Genomic DNA, 23,972 nt, shown 5'->3' with positions numbered 1-23,972 from the left:
AGCAATGTCTAGTGGTTGGTTTTCTAGCTTGTTTTATGACTTCCATACATTCGTGTGTAAGGTCTAAGTGTCCGAACTCTAAGACTTCAGGAGCCAAATTGCTAGATTCAGCGATGCTGGATTGGAGTGTCTGATCTGTTGATTGTGTTGAGTTAACAGATCTGGTCTGTTTGGTAGTTTGATATGAGGCACTACTGAGAGGTCTAGTAGTGTTGTGTACCAAGGTTGTCTTTCCCAAGTTGGTGCTATGAGTATGAGTTTGAGTTTGTTTTGACTCAACTTGTTTACTAGATATGGAAGGAGTGAGAGAGGGGGAAAAGCGTATGCAAATATCCCTGACCAACTCATCCATAACGCATTGCCCAGAGACTGATCTTGTGGGTACCTGGATGCGAAGTTTCGGCATTTTGCGTTTTCTTTTGTTGCAAACAGGTCTATTTGTGGTTTTCCCCAATTTTGGAAGTAAGTGTGTAGTACTTGGGGGTGAATCTCCCATTCGTGGATTTGTTGGTGATCCCGAGAGAGATTGTCTGGTAACTGATTCTGAATCCCTGGAATGAACTGTGCTATTAGGCGAATGTGGTTGTGTATCGCCCAATGCCATATTTTCTGTGTCAGGAGACACAAATGTGTTGAGTGTGTTCCTCCCTGTTTGTTTAGGTAATACATCGTTGTCATGTTGTCTGTGTTGACAAGAATGTGTTTGTGGCTTATTATTGGTTGAAATGCTTTTAACGCCAGAAATACTGCCAATAGTTCTAAGTGATTTATGTGAAACTGTTTTTGCAGAGAGTCCCATTGTCCTTGAATGCTGTGTTGATTGAGGTGTGCTCCCCACCCTATCATGGAGGCATCTGTAGTTATTACGTATTGAGGCACTGGGTCTTGAAACGGCCGCCCTTGGTTTAAATTTATATTGTTCCACCATTGAAGCGAGGTGTATGTTTGGCGGTCTATCAACACTAGATCTAGAAGTTGACCCTGTGCTTGTGACCATTGTGATGCTAGGCACTGTTGTAAGGGCCGCATGTGCAATATTGCGTTTGGGACAATGGCTATGCATGAGGACATCATGCCTAGGAGTTTCATTACTATTTTGACTTGTATTCTTTGGTTTGGATACATGACCTGTATTACATTGTGAAATGCTTGTACTCTTTGTGGACTTGGAGTGGCAATCGCTCTTGCTGTGTCGATTGTTGCTCCTAAGTATTGCTGTGTCTGACACGGCTGAAGGTGTGACTTTGTGTAGTTGATTGAGAAACCTAGTTTGTGTAGGGATTCTATGACGTGCTTTGTGTGTTGTGAACACCGTTGTAGTGTGTTGGTTTTGATTAACCAATCGTCTAGGTACGGGAACACATGTATTTGCTGCCTTCTGATATGCGCAGCTACTACTGCCAGGCATTTTGTAAAAACTCTTGGCGCAGTCGTTATTCCGAATGGCAACACCTTGAATTGGTAATGTACCCCTTGGAATACAAATCTTAGGTACTTTCTGTGTGAAGGATGTATTGGTATATGGAAATATGCATCCTTTAGGTCTAGTGTTGTCATGTAGTCTTGTTGTTTGAGCAGTGGGATTACGTCTTGTAATGTCACCATGTGAAAGTGGTCTGATTTGATGTAGGTAGTTAATGTTCTGAGATCTAATATAGGTCTCAGTGTTTGTACTTTCTCATACCCAAAAAGGACAAGAAAGTAAACTCCTGTTCCTCTCTGTTGAATTGGTACTAATTATATTGCTCCTTTTTGTAGCAATGCCTGGACCTCTAGTCCTTGAAGATCCATGTGTTGTTTTGACATATTGTGTGTTTTCGTGGAACGTTTGGAGGGAATCTGAGAAATTCTATGCAATAACCATGCTGGATAATTGCCAGTACCCAAGTGTCTGTTGTTATCTCCTCCAAATAATTGTAAAAATTGCTTAGTCTCCCCCACACCGGTGTTATGTGTTGGGGATTTGTGACCTGGAAATCACTGTTTGTTTTGAGGAGTTTTGGGACTTTGGAACTTCCCTCTATTCTTTTGGAATTGTCCCCCTCTATATTGCCCCCGAAAACTTCCCCGCTGATATTGACTTTGATAAGTGGGCCTTGTTTGTGAGGTTGTGGGTTCTGTAGCTTGTCCTCGAAACCCCCCTCTAAACTGTGTTTTGCGAAATGTGCCTCTGCTCTGTGGGGAGTAGAGTGCGCCCATGGCTTTGGCCGTATCAGTGTCTTTTTTACGTTTTTCGATAGCAGTGTCCACCTGCGGCCCAAACAACTGCTCTCCATTAAAAGGCATATTTAGCACGGCTTATTGTATTTCCGGCTTGAATCCTGACGTACGCAACCATGCGTGTCTCCTTATTGTTACTGCAGTATTTACTGTCCTTGCAGCTGTATCTGCTGCATCCATTGCTGACCGTATCTGATTATTTGAGATACTTTGTCCTTCCTCCACCACTTGTTGTGCCCTTTTCTGGAACTCTTTGGGTAAGTGTTCTATGAAATGCTGCATTTCGTCCCAATGAGCCCTATCATATCTTGCCAGAAGTGCTTGTGAGTTGGCAATGCGCCATTGGTTTGCTGCTTGTGCTGCAACCCTTTTCCCTGCAGCGTCGAATTTGCGACTCTCCTTGTCTGGAGGCGGTGCGTCTCCCGAGGTGTGAGAGTTTGCTCTCTTGCGAGCTGCCCCTACTACCACAGAGTCTGGTGTTAATTGCTGCGTGATATACACAGGGTCTGTAGGCGGTGGCTTGTACTTTTTCTCCACCCTTGGAGTTATGGTCCTGCCCTTTACAGGCTCCTGAAACACCTGTTTGGAGTGTTTTAGCATTCCAGGTAGAATAGGTAAGCTCTGGTATTGGCTATGAGTGGAGGATAGTGTATTAAACAAAAAGTCATCCTCAATCGGTTCTGCATGCAAGGTGACATTATGAAAAGCCGCTGCTCTTGAGACCACCTGCGTATAGGATGCACTGTCCTCAGGTGGCGACGGTCTCGCTGGATAACAGTCTGGGCTGTTATCCGATACTGGCGCATCATAAAGGTCCCATGCGTCGGGATCATCCTGACTCATTGCAGTATGAGTTGGGGATTGCATCAGTGGTGGAGTGACTACCGGTGATGTGTGCATTGATGGTGGTGGAGATGGTGGCGGAGTTGTCTGTCTTGCCACCTTTGCCTGTGGCTGCTTGTCCTTTTCTTGAAAGGCAAGTCTTCTTTTCATTTTAATTGGGGGAAGAGTGCTTATCTTCCCTGTGTCCTTTTGAATGTGGAGCCTCCTTTGAGTGTAGTCTGGCTCCATTGAGTCTAGTTCTTGTCCGAACTTATTTCCTTGCATTTGGGAGGACAATCCCTGTTCCTCTGTGTAGGAACCTGATTTTGGTTCTGAGGCTGGATGTTTTGGAATGGAAACCTTTTCGGTAGCTTTTTTCGGCTCCGACGACACTTTCTTTATTTTCGGCGTCGTGGTATCTCGGTGCCGACCCATTTCGGTGCCGCTGTCTCGGGCTCGAGATTGCTGTGTGCCGCTGTCTCGGGCTCGAGATTGCTGTGTGCCGGTATCTCGACCAGAGTCGGATGACTTCGACACAAGCGTGCCCTTTTTCGGTGCCGATGATCGGTCACCTATTTTTCGGGTTAAGCCATGGCCTGTTGGCGGTGGCGTCCCCTGGGCTTTTGTGGTCTTCTCGTGAGTTTTATGTTTCGACGTCTTACTCACGGTTTTAGGCGTTTCTTCGGGATCAAGCTCGTCCGAGTCCGACTCCTGGATGGAGAAGGTTTCTTCTTCCTCCTCCAAATGCCTTTGTCCTGTCGGCGCCAACGCCATTTGCAGTCTTCTCGCTCTTCGGTCTCTTAATGTCTTTCTCGATCGAAACACCCGACAGGCTTCACAAGTATCTTCTTTGTGTATATATATAATCTGAGTCTTGTTTATCATTTTGCATAGTTTATCTTATTCTTCTGTTTTAGCCAGCGCTCATTATACTGTGGAGGATCCTTGTAGGATTGACACCTAAAACAAGTTTTGTGACTTTATTCACCTACAAAGGGATGCATTATGAATAGAGAGCTCCCTGCGTAACAATTATACAGTTAAAACTTACTTGCTGAATTGAATAGAGTTTGATCCCACTGCTGCGATCCCAGATACTGATTATATCATCCAACCCACTGCTGATTACATAAGAGGCAGTGCAGATGAGAGAAGTGACGTCTCCCCGATGTCCGTACATGTGGCTAACCCTGCTGCCTGTCAAAACATCCCACAGGCAGATGGCGCCATCCTGTCCGCCACTCGCAAGGACCATAGTCTGCAGTAATGAAAGGAAGAACAGAGGCATTAGGCAAGTAAAGCTATCTATGCTACGAGAGCCTGAGAGGCAGGAAGGAATATGTGTGGTGTTGATTGGCATCCAGAATAAGGTTATGAACAATAAGACTGGTTCCATGAGAGACTACATAGAGGCCCCCAAAAATGAGCAGCACAGAAACATGCAACTGACTATGATTAAGCAGTGCAAGCAGGAAAACCATCTGGCCTTCACAAAATCAACAAAGATCTCCCCCGTTGCCAGTACCCAACACAGAGAATGTAAACCTCCACCAATAATGGGGTGCGGTTCCTGGAAAAGTGTTTTAGCAGTGTCCATGCATATAACATTACAATAAAATCTTGGGAGGTCACTGTCCACAACCAGAGTGGTCGTAGTCCTTCAGCTCTATGTGCACATGGGGAAGGCGAGGTCATTCATCAGACATGAAGAACAGCTCTTAAAGATTGTTGAGAATGTAGGCTTATGTTTCAACACTGAGTAAAGCATGTGGTAAGCAACTGAAAGGAACCCAAGACCAAGACCGAGGCCAGGGAGGATTTTCTAAGGATAACTTCAATTGGTGGTGAGATCCCAACAATGCTCTTACCTGATCTATGTAAACAGCAGTGATTCCTCCCGAGTGACCTTGCAGTGTAAACAGACAGCAGGAGTCTTCGAGGCGATACACCTGAGATACAAAACAGGGCATCATCAGAGGCTATATACTAAGAGAATGTAATGCAGGTCTGGGTGCAGAATGAGGGAGAATGAATAGCAAGAAAGGTAGCAGGTGATGACAAGGAAGGGGAGGGCAATGATTGACATTAGTGGACCATAGGCACTGAAAGTGGAAAGAAGGCATGTAGCAAACAGTGGGGAAAATAAATGGTGCACAAGAAAGAAAGAGGGAGAAAAGATGAAGCATAAATAGAATACTGTTGAGAAAGATGAGAATGGAGGATGCAGAGAAGGCAGATCAAGAAAACATGGAGGTCAAAAGTAGTAAGAGAGGAAAGGAGGTTTTGGCAGCATTATTAACACGTATCATTGGTCCACGGAACACAATGTAGAAAACAGCTGTGTGATGCAATATCGTAGGTTGTTTTTTGTGGGGAAGGAAGGATATATTTGAGAGTTAATATCTTGTTCTTATTTTTGGCACAAAGTAACTCGGCCAAGGCAAACCTCAAAATAGCCAGCATTTCTTTTTCTGCGAACAGAAAATAATGTACACTTTTACAGAAATGGCTTGTTGAGGACAAACAAACAGGAGGGTGTCCTCCTAAAGGACATGAATCACCTTATGAAGCTGAGACTTGGTGCACAACAAGAAGACTCATATGAGGCCCTGAAAAATTATGTTGATTGAGAAACTGGAGAAATTTAAGAACCTAAAGCACCCAAAGACATTTCCTGATGACGCATCAAGCTTTGGTGGAATGCTAGTTTATCCATCTCTCACTACAAGTCAGATGGCTAAAGAAGAAAACTCCTGAAGCAAATGCTCATTCTCCGCAATTTCATTGTCACTCTTCATACATCACCAGTGACTTAGGTATACCTGCTCAGATCATTACAGAGTTTTCCAATCCTTGGAAAGACTGATTTGTTCCACTGAACCTGTCCTAGCTCACATGGGACTCCGTGCCACCACCCAAGCTGCTAGGCACCACAGTAAAGGTGTGTTTGCCTCCTTGCCTCCTCTAGCATGTTTTCAGCACTTGGTTGCAAACTCCCCCCCACCCCCCGAAGGCTGAAGCCCAATTCTGAGTCACTTCTTAGTAACCACCTTAGTCCCCCAATCACACGTGCCAGGAAGAAACGACCCCTAGGGAAGTAATGAACAAGTTACTTACCTTCACCTTCGGTACTGCCTTATTTGGTAGACACTACCTAACTGCAGATTCCTTATCTTGGAATTATCCCTAGGCATCATACTTAATTTGGATTTTTTTTGCGAGCAGTACTCCTGTGCTCCGGAAAGTGCCATAGCTCGGCTCCGCGTGGCGTTGTCTGTGCTGGAATTAACATGCACAATGCCTATATAGGTGCCACCCAAGCGCGCAGACTTTCTACACCAGGAGCACGGAGCCACGAACAACACTGACCTCTGGTGTGGAAAACTAGGGCCCTAAAAGGGGAAAAACCCTGGCACTAGAAATCTGCAGAGTTGGGAGGATGGGTAGGACAGTAAGGAATCTGCAGCTAGATAGAATCTCTACCATATAAGGCGTCACCGAAGAAAGCCTTCTAGCCGCAGATTCCTCACCTTAGAATAGATACCCAAGCAATAGCTCCCAGGTGGTGCATCTGTGAAACTGAGTCGTGCAAGACTGAACAAGCAAAATGCCCATCCCAACGGACCTGATTAACCAGGCAGTAGTGCTTGGTGAATGTGTGCAGAGAAACCCACACGATGTCCAGGACTGGGACTGTGCATGCTGACACAGTGGTTGCAGCCTTAGCTCTAGTGGAATGAGCACACAAATCCTCAGAGGATTGCTTCTTGGCCAGTGTTTAGCAGACTGTAATGAGGAGCATGATTCACCAGGAGATGGTCTGTTTCTGAACGGCCTTCCCCTTCTTCACTTCGACATACCCCACGATGAGTTGGTCGTCCACCCAGGACTCTTTCGTATGATCAAGGCAGAACAACAACGCTCTTTTTGGATCCAGTTGGTGGATTCATTTCTCTTCCTCCGAGTGATGCGTGGAGAATAAAAGGTAGGCAGTGTGATGGACTAGCCTATATAAAAAGGAAGTGACTACTTTCAGCAGGAAGGACTCTCTAGTGCAAAGAACCAGCTTGTCTAGGAAGATGTTTAGGTACGGAGGCTTAGATGACAAAGCCTGGCGCTCACTGACCCTCCGGGCAAATGTTACTGCCATTAGGAAGGTCGTCTTGATGGTAATGAGCCTGAGAGGAAAGTTGTGCAGTGTCTAAAAGGGAGCGGACATCAGAAAAGTGAATACTAGATTGACGTCCCACTGAGGCATGATGAAGGGTGAAAGTGGAAATGTGTTGAAAACCTTTCAAAAACCTATTCACAACAGGGGATTTGAAAAGGGATGGCTGAACTGAAAAATGCAGAAAGGCTGAGATGGCAGATAGTCCTTTAAGGTACCCAAAGCACAGTCCTGCTAGGCAAGAGAAAGAATAGATAGAAGGACCTGAGAAAGAGGAGCAGAAAGGGGGTCAACCTGTTTTTTTGCAAACCATGCAACAAACTTGCCCCAGCAGGAGGTGCACAATCTTGGTGGAGGGGTGTCTTGCTTAAAACAATGCAGAATTTGGGTGGAAGTTCGAAAGCAGTCACCTGTTGCCACTCACTCTCCATGCATGGAGACTAAAGCGTTGCCATGCTCAGGTGGAGAACCCTCCTCTGCTGCTGCGACAGATCCTCAGAAACAGCAGCCTGAGAGGACCGATGGTCTTGCCCAACAGCTCGGGATACCAAACTCTCAGAGCCTAGTCAGGAGCCACAAAGATGGGCCCGGTCATTTCTGATCTTCTTGAGAACTCTGGGCTGGAGTGGTATGGGAAGAAAGGCATACAGAAGGCCAGAGTGCCACTCAAGATTAAAAGAATCTCTGAGCGTGAGCCGCTTTAGAAACTCCAGCATGCAAAACAGCAGACATTGTGCGTTCTCGGCAGTGGCAATCAGATCTAACTAAGGCTCTTACTGCTGCTGAAAGATACTTTGCACCAACTTCGGATGGAGATGCCATTCATGATCCACTAAGCACTGTCGGCTGAGTTTGTCTGCTGTGGTGTTCAGAGAGCCCGCCAGGTGTTGAACTACCAGGGATATGCCCTGACGTTCCAGTAATTTCGAAGGGCGCAGTACTTCATGATAAAGGGTCCACAACCCCATCCTGCTCTGCTTGTTACAGTACCACATGGTGTTGTCCATGAAAACCTGCACTAGCCTTCCCTTGATGGAGGGTGGAAAGGCTTTCAATGCAAGTTGGATCTCCCGGAGCTCCAGTAGGCTGATTTGGAGTCCAGATTCTGCCAGAGACCAGAGGCCTCTGATCTCCACCTTTCCCATATGGCCACACCCTCCAAGGAGTGACACATCTGTCACCACTGTAAGATCTGGTTAGAGAAGGGAGAGCGGTCTGCCGCAGACCCAATTGTGGTTTGTTAATCACCAATGCAGAACTTTTACAGTTCCCACCGAGATCTGGACCATGTTGGAGAGATTCCTATGATGCTTTCCCACTCGAACGTCAGGTTCCACTAAAAGATCGTTTATGCCTGGGGGCCTGTGCCAGAAGCAGAATACAGGAAGCCATCAGGCCCAGAAGCCTCAGAGTTAGTCTCACTGAAACCCAGGATAGAGGCTGAAACATCAGTATCATAGCTTGAATATCTTGGACTCACCGTTCAGGAAGGTGAGCCAGAAACTGCACCGTGTCCAGAACAGCTCCAATAGAAGTGAGCCTCTGAGAGGGAGTCGGGTATGACTTTGACACATTAATAGTGAACACCAGTGAGTGCAGGAGCTCTGTTGTATTCTGGATTTGGAAGACAGCTGCCTGGGGTAAGCCTGTCTTCAACAGCCAATCATCGGGCTAGTGCAAATATGGTACTCATGCCCTCTGGCTGGCCAACCCACCAGGGTCTGAGGACACCGCGTCCTTGGCCACGCAGACGTTGGAGAGCTTGTGTGTCGTGGTGGTTGGGCTGGTAAAGATGCAGCTGGAAGTCTCTTTGATAGTCACAAAAGGAGCTAAAGGTGGACTGGTGAAGGGGGGCAACATGGAAAGGGCCAAGGACCTGGCCCTAGCTCTGTTGTCCTTGAAGCGCTCCAGCAGCGAGTCTGCCTTGTCTCTGAAGAGATGGAGAAATCAAAGGGCATGACCATAAGCACAGCTTGGCCATCCACTGAAAAGCCAGTCGCCTCAGCTAGGTGTGGTGCCTAAGGCCACTGATGAAGACACTGCTCTGCCTAGTGATTTGGTGATGGCAGCCTACATCGGACTGTGAACTTTGCTGCATCTCTCCCGTCTGCTATAGCTTGGGACATTAATGCCCAGGCCTCCTCTGAGATCATGGGCAGCACCTGCACAACTGAATCCCAAAGTGCATGGGAGTAACGGCCCAAAAGGCAAGCGGTGTTCATGGACCGCAGTGCCAGGCTGGCGGAAGAAAACATTTTCTTGCCAAATGTGTCCAGCCCCTAGATTCCCTATCTGGTGGGGTGGTACAGAAATGTGCCAGGACTTACATGGGACGTGGAGGCTAGGGCTACCAAGCTCTCCAGGGAAGGTGTTGTATGAGAAAGGTAGGGTCCTCTGGGGTGCGGAGATGGAGTTGGGCAATTGTCCAGCTCACAGTCCAAATATGAGGTGCATGGTCTCAAAGTTCACTGAGCTTGATGGGGGCAGGTCTGGCTCAGGAAAACTTGGGGAGGTGCGGCAATGGCCCAGGCTCAACCGTCGAGCCAGGCCTAGCGTGATGATGCTCCCTCGTCTGATGACTTACAGACAGGGTGAAGTTGAAGACCTTGTTGACTTCTTACTCTTCTTCTTGTGGGACTTACTGGAGTGGGATGACTTTGACCAAGATTGATGCCTCCGTGACTGATCTCAGGACCTTCCTCTCAACCTTGATTGAGACTTTTGCAAAGCTGCACGTCGAGCTGCAAGGAGATTGAAGGATCGCTCCCTCAAGCTCTTGGGGAGCATGGCATGATATTCAATGCAGGTTTTAGCATTGTGGTCATGCTCAGGACACCAGGGGCAGACAAGGTGTGAGTCCGTCACCGACATTTGCCAGTGACAGGCCCTGCAGGGCTTGACTCCAGCCTTCCTTATGGACATCCCTGCCACACTAGGAGTCTCAGAAAAAACGTCAAAAGAAGTAGAAAAAGGTGAGTCAAAGAGTGACTGGGGGTAAGCTCTCTGCAGATCTGCGCTGACTGGCATGGGAAAAAGGAACTGATGTCGGCGAGCTGTGGTGGCTTCTACATGTGCACTGCTCATGTAATGTCTGGGGCAGAGGACACCACATGAAGCTAAACGACACCACCTACCGGTGCACAGGGGTACATGTGGGGATAATTCTAAGGTAAGGAATTTGCAGCTGGAAGTCTCTATGAAATAAATGACCCACCTCAAGGTCATCAAACGTCTACGTCGGCATAGAACCACTGCCCTGTCCTGGCTCAATGACATGACAACTAACTCAACTCAAGGTCATCTATCTTCTACTTCAGCATAAAACCAATGACCTGGTTAAATGGCATGAACCCTGATGACTTCGACCCCCAAATCTTATTGAATGCCAAATCACTTGGATTCAATTTGGACATATTGCCAAAAAACACTAAGACAGCCAGGTACCAACCAGCTATTTCTTCTATAGCAATTCAAACTGTTTCCTCCAAAAGCGACTTCTGAACTGCTGTTAAAGCCCTTGTACTCTTGCATCTGTATGGTAGTAAATGCCCTCCCCAACTTCACACCGCTACCCCTTAGGGGAATTGTACATGGTGTAGCACGTCTCATTCAGTACCTGGAGAAATATGATCATATCATCCTCTTACTGATGGAACTCCTTAGGGGCCCCTTGCCAGCCCGCATAATCTTCAAAACTATCTGCATCATTTACAAAGTCATCACAAGCAGAACACTTGCATATCTAGCAGACAAACACCATATTTGGTGGTTCCCAGCACACCCACAGCCAGGATAGGATCAGACTACAAAATGATAAGTGTAAAAATGAAAAAAACAATACAACAGGCCTCTTCCATCTATGTACCCAGGATCTAGAAACAATCGCTGTATCATTCAAAACTGCACCAATGCTGCTGCAGACTCTTCTATTTAAAGAACATTACATCACAATCCATTAACAATCCATACCTCAGCTTCCTCTCCTATTACATGTCGACTTTAAGCTTGAATGTGATCATTCCCAGAGCTCCGCTGCCTTTTGGCAAGGTTCGCACTATAGAAATACCATATACAAACATCCATCCATCCACTGGGCTAAATTAAGAAGTGGCTGCATTATGAAACTGCTGCAGACAAACTCAGATAAAAGTCTCATTGCTGGAGTGGATTTAGCACCACATATGGAAACCAATGCAGTACGTTCTGCAGATACGTTTTTCTCACTAGAGGTCTACTCACCTTGAATAAGTATAAACTGTTGTAATGTTCTGCAAAAAGTATCATTCATGTTTATCATCTTCTTCTAATCTGTAACACACTGTGAATGTAGACCAATCTGTTTTCTCTTTTGTGTTATAACTGTCTCCCTTCAGCTTTCTGTAATTGGCTTTTATGGTTTTTAACATTCCTGTTCTCTGGGAATACAGATATATATTGCACACAGTTGTCACTATGTGCAAAACTATGTGCAATACAATTAAATATGAAACTGTAACACACATAAAATGGAGACATCTGAGCTTCATTTGAACACACTAATCTGGCTTTTGCCCAGATCTCTTCAGAGTCTGCCAAGCCTATTTAACAAGCCTCCTGTGATGCATTTGCTTCCCCTGACCTCTGAATTTATATTCCTCCAAAGTCATCACCATTAATACTGGGTGCCCCTCGTAACACCGGTCTGATGAAAAGGTTGATGCTTTGTAGCATCTTTTATTACTCCACTTGTCTCTAAAGTGCATAATTGCTCCCTTGGCAGAGTAATTAGTTCCCTAACCATGCAAGAGGGTCACAGTTATGCTCTTGTTGGATAAACTATCACCGCATCTCAGGGAGCATTCAGACTACAGATTCATTTAACTTTCACCATTTCCAATGAAAAACACCATTGTCGCAGTCAATGTTCAACTATTCATATCCTTGGATCAAGACAACCTTCTAGATCCTGGCCAAGCAAATTTCTGAAAGGCTCATGGATGCAAATCTGTGCTGGTCATTATGTTAGATGACACCTGCAGCACTGTGGAAAGTGGAGGAACTTCTATTTTGTTTTTGTTTACCTATCCATAGCAATCTTCCTCATCTCCCACAATCATAGTCATGATAGAAGGATTGTGGAATGAGGGTCAGTTTTCTAAGATAGCTTTAATCCTTGCTTGTGGAGTGGGAACACACCATTCTCTTTATTATGCAAGCAATAAGGAGTGCTTCTAAAGATTAAAGCCCAGTTTCCTATTCTGAAGAAGCTCAAGATTCCATGACTGCAGTGGCAAAAATGGATGCAAACCAGCCATCTTAAATAAATCAACACAACAGATCAATGGGAGGACTATTTCTGGTTAAAAGCATATTATTCTCTGGTCTCACCAGAAATATTTTTCTTTTGTGATGAGAAACCAAAATTAATTAAATCAGAAGCCTTCTGCTTTAATGCCCTCAGCGCCCTTAGACCGATTCTCAATCTGCTGTCTTTTGACACTGGGAAAGTGCTTATTCAAGACCTGGTCTCTTCTCATCTTGTTTATGGGAATGCTATTTGACTAGTCCTTCCAAAGTATCCCCTACAACACCTCCAAATGGACAAAAAAACATGCCATACTAGGCTTCCCCTGACGGGAACACATTTTTGGACATCTTGATAAACGTCATTTTCTGGCCATCGAAATGCATAGAACTTCTGCATATGTCAATGAGCAGATCTTGCACCACTGTTGTTCCAGGCACTCCTTCTGACCTGAGGTGGAACAGTGACTATCTAATGGAACAGGCTGGTTAGATCTTGGTCATATCTCAGTTATTTCAGCACAAACTGTATTGGTTGCAAACTTTTTCTTTTTGCACAGCAGAAATTTGCAACTCTTCCCACTGCAACTTCCCACTATACATATACTATTATTTATTTCATCAAGCCCTTAAAAGCGATCTTTACATGCAGCATTCAGAAAAGTTTGTTATGTATCTATCTGGCGTGCCTCTTTCAATCCTACTTCTTTCCCTTTCCACTAATGGCTACAAAATACATATATCAAATCGAGGAATATTTTACAATGTTCCTGCACTGCCCAGTCCAATGAAATCATGTTGAGCTAAAGAATACTTTATTTTGTGGGTGTTGGGGGCTAACAAGGAGGGAGAAGAGAAGATTCAGGAAGAAAGGCAAGAGAAAAGGGGACACAGGAGAGAACAGGGTAAGGGAGAGATGTGAAAGAGAGACTGGGTTTTAGTCAAAATGCAATGGACACAAGAGAAGGCAAGCCAGATGCTAGTCCACATATACACTGAAACATTAGCTATTAATATGCACTGCAGTAATGATATCTATTGAATTGCAATGCCACACTGAAGCCCATTTGCATGTAGTTTTATTGCTGTATGTCTAACATAGCAATAGAGATTATTGTACATGCACACTGATACGGATTCTGGTTTACACATGCACACTTTTCATATCCCTCCCAAATACTGGCATCATACACCCGAACACGAGTACTGACTCTCAGAGTGTGATCCTGGCTGCCAGTCACCAGCCGCCCAGCTGCTGCTTTCAGTGCAGTAATAGGCTTCTGATGGGCACAAGGCACTGTGTGGGTTAGCTGGCACCGGATGACATCCTCGCTGCTGTACATGGGGGATGACGGTACACTGCTCCGATGTGGACTCCCTGTAAGGAGAAAAAGTATGTGCATGAAACTACAAATGCATCAACAATTTGGGTGTAGGAGGAGGGGGCATACTGAAGTACAGAAATTACATCCCACACATGGAAGGTGCCAAGACATCTGCAATTAAATGCGTATGCATAAAAATTCAGTAACATAAGGGTAAACATCATACCACATTAGGTCAGCTGCATACTGGAGGAATGGCATCTTCTAAAAGGAGTGAAAGCTACCTCAAAAGGAGGGCTCTCTCAAATGGGATCAATCTTTACCCAGAGGACCCTGTTTATAAGAAGCCCTCTTAGCCCCAGGTGAGCTCACTAAAAAAGGATTAAAGTCACAGTAACCAGCTCACACCAGCAACTTAACAATATGGTGAGACCAACCCATGGTGTTCGCTGGTACTGTCAATAACATCCCTGTACATAAATTTCCTTTTCTTTACAAAATCTCTGCTCTTAAACAGGCAAGAATAAAAGTCATTTAGTGGATTCTTCTGAGCATGCACCTCAAATGCTGAAGAAATATGATCCACAAGGAATGTCTTTTTTTAATTAATTTTAGCAATTTTGCTATGTGATCCCTCTCTACTCTAACAAGATACATTTAGCTTTCCCAAGACTCTAGTTAATGACTTGCATGTCAAATAAAAGCTGCTCCAAATACCTCTTGTCCAATCAATTTCAAAAGGCAATCTGGTCAACCAGTGAACAGAAGCCTGCTGTTCAACGAGGTCAAAAATGCCTTCGAACCCAATAAGGCACAACAACACACCGCTTAACTAGAGTGCAATGGCATGCTTTGTCCCCGCTATCCAAGGCTCAACAACATCCCACATCAGTGCACAACAGTGCCCATCTAAAAAATACACAATTTGTCACTCTACCAAGTACTTGAAGTGGCCCTGCCTTCCTCCATTAGGTGACATCTATCTGAATGTCAGACGGTGTTCCTCCAAAGCATCAAACCAACAATTCCTGAAGCTGACCACGAAACCATTACACAACCGAAGCAAGTCAGTCTATGTCTGATGATGTATCTATAACAATTTGGTATTGCATCCAAATTAAGACTGTGCAAGGCTTCCAACACATGGCTGAATCCACAACCGATCTTGGAGAGGGGTTGTTTGATTTGCAATTTTAGCAGGGCATGAACAACTGTAACCGGGAACCACATGCCACTGTTCTTCCCAGTAGTGAAATGGCAATATTCAAATGGTTGCAACAGAAAATGTTATGATGTGTTTCCCGGGACAGTGCTGAGAAAAAAGTCCCATACACAGCTAGTGCTGAGCAAGGCTTCCTAGAACAGTCACACATGCACACAATTCACAGTTAGGGCTTATGTAGACATAGGTAAAGATTCAGGAGAAACCAGCTTTTGGTTTGCAACAGAGGGCAACTTCTCTCGCCTAGAACCCATGGCTCACTGAATAGACTGTCAACTTTTCATATTACCTAACTACTTATCATGAGTCACACATGAAGAGACAAAAGACCGCTGGGGCCATTCCGACCTTCCCGCTAACATTGTTAGCGCCCGCCGGCCCAGCGGGAAGGCGGCCTGCAACACTGAAGCCAGCTCCGAGTGTTGCAGGTGTGCGACGGGTGCAGTTGCACCCGTCGCGCTTTTCACTGTCTGCTAGGCAGACAGTGAAAAGCAGGCTGGGGCCCTGTTAGGTCTCTACTGGCATAACTCTTGTATCCTGTTTTTTTCAACCTAGGAAAACGTTGCCCAGGGTTTCAAGCCGATAGGGCCTAGTGCATGTTGATCAGATCCTTGTGACTGTTGCCTACTCCAAGTGCATTGATCCAGAGATAAAATTATCAGGTCTTGGGGAGTCATCAAAGACCCTCAGATGAAACTGGACTTCGAGGTTACTGAAAAAGGTAGAGCAGGCACGGAGAAGCAGTAGTGGAACCGGCTGAGGCAGGGTGCAGTGCTGGGTGAGACTCCAGTTCCTTCCTACCACAGTGTGATAATCAACTATTTGACTTGTGACCTGTTTTAGTTGGCATCTTTTTTTAAATTGTTTTTATTGGCATTTCATGAAGATAACAACAACAAAGAAGAAACCTTCAAAATGGAGAGGTAAGGGGACTAAGGAAAAAGGGGGTGGGGGAAGGGTGTTGGCAAGGCACAGCAGTGAATTAATCTTAATACTTAGTGCATCACTGCACCACTACAACAGAAACAATGTCTAAAATAACAGGGAATTCCTTGTAGCGTATAACGAATCATGACATTGCCACTTAATCAGAAGAGGTGGGTCTAATGTAAATAGGCACAACTCTACAGTTTGGTCCATGGCGCAGGGGTGCAGGTGGGCAAATGGTCAGGGGCTGGACTGTTAAAGTCACTGGCAGCACTATCAAGTGAATTAGAGATGTTCGCATTTGGCAAGTCTCTCTCTGCTTCCGGCGGGAAGTGTCTCTCTGTCGTTGCTAGGCCACCACTGGTTCCTAAATGTCTTTCGGGCAGGAGCTCAATGGTATGAGTTACCAGAAGATAGAAAGCTGCTGCTGGCAAACTGCATCTTGCAGCCAGATCTCAACCTTTGGTGCATGCCGCCTACCCCAGTGCAAAGCAAACCGTTGCTTGGCTAAGAGTAGGAGCATGGCAGTGAGGCACCAAGCTCCAGGGGGGACATCTTTAACATATCCGAGGAGACCAGAGATATTGAGGATGGTAGCTTGGCCATTCCGGATATGCAGTATTATTTTGATGGTCATCTGATGCTTGTTGGCTCATGATGCCCAATAATTGAGAAAAGTTACTTTTTTTGGGAGATGCTGGGGGACAATACCCTGGTTTGTGTTCTGATGTGAGGTGCCTTGCCGAGGGGACTGTACTTTATTTGCTATGGCACACTGCAGAAACATGAGACTGTGGAGTGGCGGGTGATACACCAAGCTCCCTTTGATAGAGAGCTGGGCCTGTGGGATCTGGCACCATTTCAAGTATAATAGAGTTTGATGTATCCATGGCTCTATGGCGGGAGGGAGGGTGTTCGCTGGCTGGGGATTAATACCCAAATGAGATGTTTATCTCATTCCTGGGGGCACAGGAGGCCTTTCATGTGGGAAGCCAATTGGGCAGGTGAGCTGCTGTGCGGGAAGCTGGGGCTGCCCTTAGCTGCCATCACTAAGGTTGCTGTCGTCCTGCGAGTGCGATACCATGCTGTGGCCTTTTCCTCCATTATGCCAAGCTAGAACACATGGTGCAGAACGTCTGGTGGACGGCAGCACCCGCGCCCTCCCAGGTCATTTTGGCAGGGGGTCAAAGACAGACTGGTGGGTAAGGGCAGACATCTGATCACAGTCTTTTATAAGGCTTTGCAGGGGGATGTAATACAGCCACCATGTAAGGTCAGGTGAACTTGGGAGACAGACATGGGACAACCTATCCTAGATGAGGATTGGGCGCAACCCTGTGAACTGGTGGGGATGGTGTCCTGCAGCAATAGATTTAAGTTACTTCATTTAAATTATCTGCATCATAATTATGTTACTACCTTGCATCTTAATAGAATTGATCCCACAAAGGCTGGGAAGTGTGGGCGTTATGGTCTGCTGGGGGCTATATTCAGTGTGACACTGCGCGGAGGTACGTGGGAGCGGGGGAGGGATAGTGGTGCCCAGGATCTAGGCAGCGACCACTCTTTCTATCCCACTTACGCCTGGGGTCTGTTTGGTACAATGGCGTGGCCCAGAGGACGGAAGATCCCCTTTCGGTTGGCCCAGATTGCGATGCTCCTGGCAAAATGGCACGTCGTAATAGTATGGATGGGACCCCAAGGTTCCCCAGTTACTGTCCTGGGTTAAAGATGTCCTTGAGTGGGGAGTGGCAGAGAAGCATCATTTGCATTAATCTCGTATGGATGATATGAGGATATTGAGGATATTATAGCCTGGGGGCTCCTATTAGATAGGTTGAATGGGGATGATGACCTACCCTTCACAGTTGGCTTGGAGCACGAGGGATGAAAAGGGGGATCAGGTCTAAGAGTTGTGACTACCAGATGTGGGTGCATTGTATTGCTCCAGGTATATTTGGCTCTATGGCTTGGTATATGCATAATGTATGTTTGTTCCATGTGTGTCTAATGTTTGTGTTGCGATAACTTGGAATGTTTCTTATCAGAGACCAGTATAATGTACAGTTCTGCTATACAAGGCTGAATTTGGAGCTTTTTGATTTCGCAGTGCTGGGGCTGTTGGTTGTTTGAAAAAAGTGCTGAAAATGAAACACATTCCAGGAGACCAACCAGTGAGTTATGTGGCAGTGAATGTCCAACTATCTGAAGCATGATAGAGTAAACTGTAGCCCAGTATCTCGCCACTCATGGGCACTACCAGGTGAGATGGAAGGAGGCCTCTGGAGCTGCGCATTACACACCAAACCCATGTAAAGCATTTGCACGGGCTATAGTACAACCTGTGCAGGAATTTGTAGTGGACAAGCTGAAATCTGAAGTTGGATGAGAGGGCTGCAGTTTGCTCACAGCAATACAACCATTAGGCGTCCGTGTCTAGGTCCAAGGCAGCGCAAGCCGCTGGAGCGCGTACGAGTGCCTTGCCCTCCATCTGATGATACAATAGGGTGACCTATCAGCGAGGAAAGGTGTTTTTTAAGCATGTATTCAAGCACATGAAGCATGTGTGGTGGTGCAGGAAATGTGTGATGTAACACACTGCAGTTAGCATGGAGCTGGTGGTAGAGTCGGACATCTTACACAGTGAGGCGCGGGTGCACATCTGCCGCGAATGGGGATAGAAATTTACCATCAGGGTGTATGTCTGCAAATGTACTAAGACCTCACCTGTGAGCTCTTGCTCTAGTGCAGTCATCCTAGAGCGGCAGCACCATACGGTTGTGCAAAAAGGGGATGGAGGGATTGTAGATGCAGAGTAACCAGACGTGACACTGCATGCCATCCCACACCAATGGGACACACTCCATTGTGTTCATTTTTAAATGTGGGGGCTTGTAGGGCTGGTCGAGAGCTGTGGCCAGAGGACAAGTGGGCCCCCTGATCCCTTTCCACCGCCGCATGAGGCTAAAAGCGCGAGGGGGTAGAGCCAGGAAAGGAGGTTCTGGGGTTATGCGCATAATGAGTGAAGTGTCATGTCAGGTGCGTTGAGTTCCCTGTCATAAGACTTTCGTCATGGGGACGAGACTGCTGGATTCCGGTAGCAGCACCACCACGTGTGGGCGACTGAGTCTTATCCAACACCGTCCTGGCAGCTGTCGGCCTAACCCTTTCGGCTAGCTAGCTGCACCTCACCAAAATCCAGAGTAAGGGTGATTTGGGGCAGCCTGAAATATGACACTAGACTTCTCAGGGAAGTCATGTTGGAAGAGATCTTACCCCTTTCACTCAATTACATAAGTCTCATACATGCACAAGACAAACAGAAGTAGGATTTGGTTCAATACATTTTACTGAAGCAACTACATTCTACATAATGAGGCATGAATTGCGATTATTGGGACCAGAAAACACAACACTATTATCGTTGGCACAAAAAAATGAGAAACAGATAAAAAGACCCAAAATTCTGTCACACCAGGGAATCTAAAATACCTACCTGCACTACTAAAAAGCTACACAAGAGTAATAGCTGTGTAAGCCCTAACCTGCTGCTATTTGTTCTCTTCAAGGAAGACCCACTCCCATACCTGGATAATGAGCAGGGGGTTGCTTGTAGGTCTGTTGGCAGCCCTTCCAGGTGTTTAGAACGATGAGGCCCAGTCTAGCATCGATGCAATGACATGGTACAAGGAGGGTTCCCCTCTAACGTGGTTAGGGGCACTTTGTTGTTATTTTATAATAAGACTTGTTGTTCTGAGAAATGCCCAGACGTGATAACATTTATTTTCTGTGTAGGGTAGTGGAGGAAGCTGGCTCTGGATATACTATATCAAAATGAGATATAGCGTGCACAGAGTCCAGGTGTGTTCTCCAGAGGCTTAACAGAGGCTAAAATAGATAATACTAATGCTATCTTGTGGTAGTGTGATCGAGCAGTTAGGCCTATCAGAGGGTAGTGCAAAGCATTTGTTGAACACACACAGACAATAGAAGAAGCACACACAATGACAACTCCAGACCAATGGTTTTTATATAGCAAAAATATATTTTCTTTATTTATTTTTAGAACCACAAGATTCAAGTTGCAGGTAAGTACTTCAATAGATTCATATTTCACCCATGTATCAACAGTACATTGTTTGAAATCGGTAAGTTAAACAGTTTTTGAAATATTAGCAATAATCGGTTTTAAAAATGTACACTGCAATTTTCAGAAACAGTTCCTGGGGGGGGGAGAAAAGTTAGATCATTTTACAGGTAAGTACAACACTTACAGTTCCAGTCTCCAGGGGTTAGGAAGTCCACAGGTTGGGTTTCAAGTTAACCCCAAACACTCACCACCAGCAACACAGGCCGGCCAGGTGCAGAGGTCAAAGTGTAGGCAAAATTAACATGGGCTCCTATGGAGACGGGGCACTCAGTTTCAGGTCTGCAGGCAGGTAAGTACCCGTGACTTCAGAGGGCAGACCTGGGGGGGTTTAGAGCAGCACTGAAGGGGGCCATAAGTAGGTACCAAACATACACCCTCAGTGGCACTGGGGCGGCTGGTTGCAGCGTGCAAACAAGATGTCGGTTCCACAATAGTCCTCTATGAGGGTATTCTGGGGGTCACCGAGAGGCTGCAGGCGAGGTCCAGGGGGTTGTCTCAAGGTGCACCACAGGCTGGACAGGTAGGAGCGCCGCCTGCTGAACGTTGCTGCACCGGGTGTCGGTTTCTCCAAGGCCTGGGGGCTGCGGGTGCAGTGGGTCCTTAGGCGTTGGATATTTTCGTCCGGAGCTTTTGCGGTCAGGGGGGTCCTCGGGATTCCCTCTGCAGGCGTCGTCGTGGAGGGGTGGTGAGGTCAACCCAGGGTGGGCACTTGCTCGGATTCGCCTGCGGATCCTCTCTAGCTGGTTGGGCCACCCACCTGGACACGGGCTGTGGGTGTCTGGCACAGTGGTTAGGACTCACGCATTTGGAGTGAGGTTGGCGTCCTTAGTTGTTAGTTTCTTCTTGGATAGGGCCTCTGCCCAGAGGAGGTCTTGGTCCTTTTGGGTGCAGGGCAGTCCTCTGGAGCTTGGCAGAGGCTGCTGGTCCCGGTGGATGCGTTGCTGTTATTTTGCAGGTTCTTTGAAGCAGGAGACAGACCGGTAGGGCTGGGGCTAAATCAGTTGTCGTCTTCCTTCTCTGCTGGGAGTTTCAGCTAAGCAGTCCTTCTTGTCAGGTCGCCAGAAATCTGGTGAGCTGGGTTCAGGGAGGCCCTTAAATCCTAGATTTAGGGGCGTTTTAGGGGTCAGAGGGCAGTGGCCAATGGCTACTGTCCCTGAGGGTGGCTACACTCCCCTTGTGCCCACTCCATTTGGGGAGGGGGGCACAAACCTAATCCTATTGGTCTCTGTCCTCCAAACCAAAATGGAGGATTCTGCAGAGAGGGAGTCACTTCAGTTCTGGACACCTTATGGGTGGTCCTGGCTGGGGTGGTTACTCCTCCCTGTTTTCCGTAATTTTCCCACCAGACTTGCTGCCAAAAGTGGGGCTTTGTCCGAGGGGGTGGGTAACTCCACTAGCTGAGTGCCCTGGGGCACTGTAACCTGAGGCTTGAGCCTTTAAGGCTCACCACTAGGTGTTACAGTTCCTGTATGGGGGAGGTATGAAGCACCTCCTCCCTGGACAGGCTTTGTTCCTGGTCACAGAGTGCACAAAGGCACTCACCCCATGTGGCCAGAAACCCGTCTGGATGTGGGAGGCTGACAGAAACTAGTCAGCCTAACACTAGTAGTTGGACTGGTATACAGGGGGCATCTCTAAGATGTCCTATGTGTGCATTTTTCAATAAATCTCACACTGGCATCAGTGGGGGTTTACTGTGCTGAGAGGTTTGATACCAAACTTCCCAGTATTCAGTGAAGCCATTAGGGAGCTGTAGAGTTCGTAATGACAAACTCCCAGACCATATACTCAATATGGCTACACTGCACTTACAATGCCTAAGAATGGACTTAGACACTGTAGGGGGCATATTGCTCATTCAGCTATGCCCTCACCTGTGGTATAGTGCACCCTACCTTAGGGCTATAAGGGCTGCTAGAGGGGTGTCTTACCTATGCCACAGGCAGTGGGTTTGTGGGCATGGCACCCTGAGAGGGGTGCGATGTCGACTTTGCCTTTTTCTCCCTACCAGCACACACAAGCTGCATACAGTGTACATGTGCTTGGTGAGGGGTCCCCTAGGGTGGCATAATACATGCTGTTTTACAGCCAAAACTAGGGCAACCAGGTTGGAGCGCAATCGCCAAAGGAAGTGGGTGGTGAGTGGGATCGGGAAGTTAAGAAAGAGATACTAGAATGTGGGTAAGGCAAACATTTTTGCAATCCCAATCCACCCCATTACAGACAGAGGCAGCAGAGTCCAGGTCTGGATACACTTTTCCAGCAAATCATGGCCCTGCCGGAGCTGGTCCCCCATAGTTAATCCAAGTTGTGGCTAAGCCAAATGCTCAGGTAGAGCACAAGCTCCGGGCCCATTTCAGTGGGTATTCAGATTCAAACAAATGCATGCAAATGATGAGGGGAAAAAATATAGACTTAACCCAGTTTATGTGAATAACTGCGTACCCACCAAATCTGATGACCTCATGAATGATGGGGGCTAGGCTCGTGTGAGGTTCTTGGACGTACAGCGTACATGGACACTAAAATCCTTTGGGCCGTAAAATTGAGTCCCCTGTGGGCCTAAGCCAGGCAGCCAGCAACACCATCACCACAGCAAACAGAATCGGGGATAAGGGACATCCGTGGTAGGTTCCACGTGTGACAGGAAACAGGTCCAATATCATCCCATCAAGGAGAAGTCAGGCAGTCAGGGAGGCGTACATGAGCTGAATCAGGTGCACGAATCGCGGGCTGAGGCCAACGAGTGAGAGCAGTTGAACCAAGTAGGGCCACTCTAAGGAGTCAAACGCCTTTGTGGCATCCAGGTGAGCGAGCTGAGGATTTACAGCATGCATGAAGGCGAGCACTGTGCAAAGATTTAGCGCCGAGGACCGACCTGGCACAAACCACGACCGATCCGGGCAGACAATATTGGGAAACAAAGGGAGGCGGCAATTAGAGAGCACTTAGAGAGCAGCGTTAATCTTTCACATATAGATTTTTCTGGCGCACAGTGCATTAAATAAAGCAGCTAACAGAGGTGGAGGAGTCTCCCACTGGGGAATGTGTTGCAGTTGATGCAGGTATAATGCCGATTTGCCATACAATATATTTTTTTTTGCAGAGAGTGTAACAAGGTTCACATATCTGGAAGATTAGTGAAAGACTGTAAAAACTGCTGTCAAAGACCCCGATTGCTACTTCAAGCAATACAGTTCTAAAGTTTGGTCCCTTTATTTTCAGAAATAATTTTTTGAACCATGTACATAATAACCTGGAATTAAAAGAACCCACCACAGTCCAGCACATGTGTATACAAGAGTCTCATTGTTAAATCTCCTCCCATTGATAGGAAAACGGTGAAAGAACCATGTCATAACAAAGGAGAGAACTATGACCTGCTCAGGCCAGTATCTTCAAAGGCCCTTCCTGCTGTGCCTCTGATTTTGGAGAATCATTGGTGATGTGGACAACTTCAGTGTAATTTCACTGCCAAAGCCTACTAATTATTGCCGACTTGGATTAGATACATCCTCTCCTCAGAATGCCTTTTGGGTGGCATGGCAAAGGGAGGGCTGCTTGCAAGTGTTTCACTCCTTGCTATGTTCCTTGCTTGATATTAGCTTCAAGAAGGCGCAAGAACATAAGTCGTTTCAGTAATGCTACATAAGGAAAACAAAGTTTGAACCTATTTTTTGAGGGAATTTACTTTAGTGTAACCTTGTTAAAGGTCAGTGATGAAGAAGCACCTTTGTAAAGGGAATCTTCCATAGGTACTTATAGTCTCTTCCGATACTAAGTTTTGAACACTACAGCCTTCAGAACGGACTGGATGGGAGCCATGTCAACACTTACTGAATCTTAAACTAGGGA

At 46.5% G+C, this 23,972-nt stretch overlaps 1 protein-coding gene across 3 annotated transcripts in view; it reads right to left on the bottom strand.

Moving 5' to 3' along the window:
* Window positions 1-23,972, bottom strand: part of SCAP (SREBF chaperone) — a 657,412-nt gene that overhangs the window by 45,007 nt on the left and 588,433 nt on the right. For all 3 annotated transcript variants that reach the window (XM_069210888.1, XM_069210889.1, XM_069210887.1), the window contains 3 exons: window positions 13,705-13,871; window positions 4,911-4,991; window positions 4,094-4,300 (listed from right to left, as the gene is read on the bottom strand). In XM_069210888.1, coding sequence (XP_069066989.1) covers window positions 4,094-4,300; window positions 4,911-4,991; window positions 13,705-13,871 — 455 coding nt within the window. The remainder of the gene's footprint in view (window positions 1-4,093; window positions 4,301-4,910; window positions 4,992-13,704; window positions 13,872-23,972) is intronic.

The sequence above is a fragment of the Pleurodeles waltl genome, chromosome 10 (assembly GCF_031143425.1).
Source record: "Pleurodeles waltl isolate 20211129_DDA chromosome 10, aPleWal1.hap1.20221129, whole genome shotgun sequence".
Taxonomy (NCBI): Eukaryota; Metazoa; Chordata; class Amphibia; order Caudata; family Salamandridae; genus Pleurodeles; species Pleurodeles waltl.
This window is presented reverse-complemented; position numbering and strand designations above follow the sequence as displayed.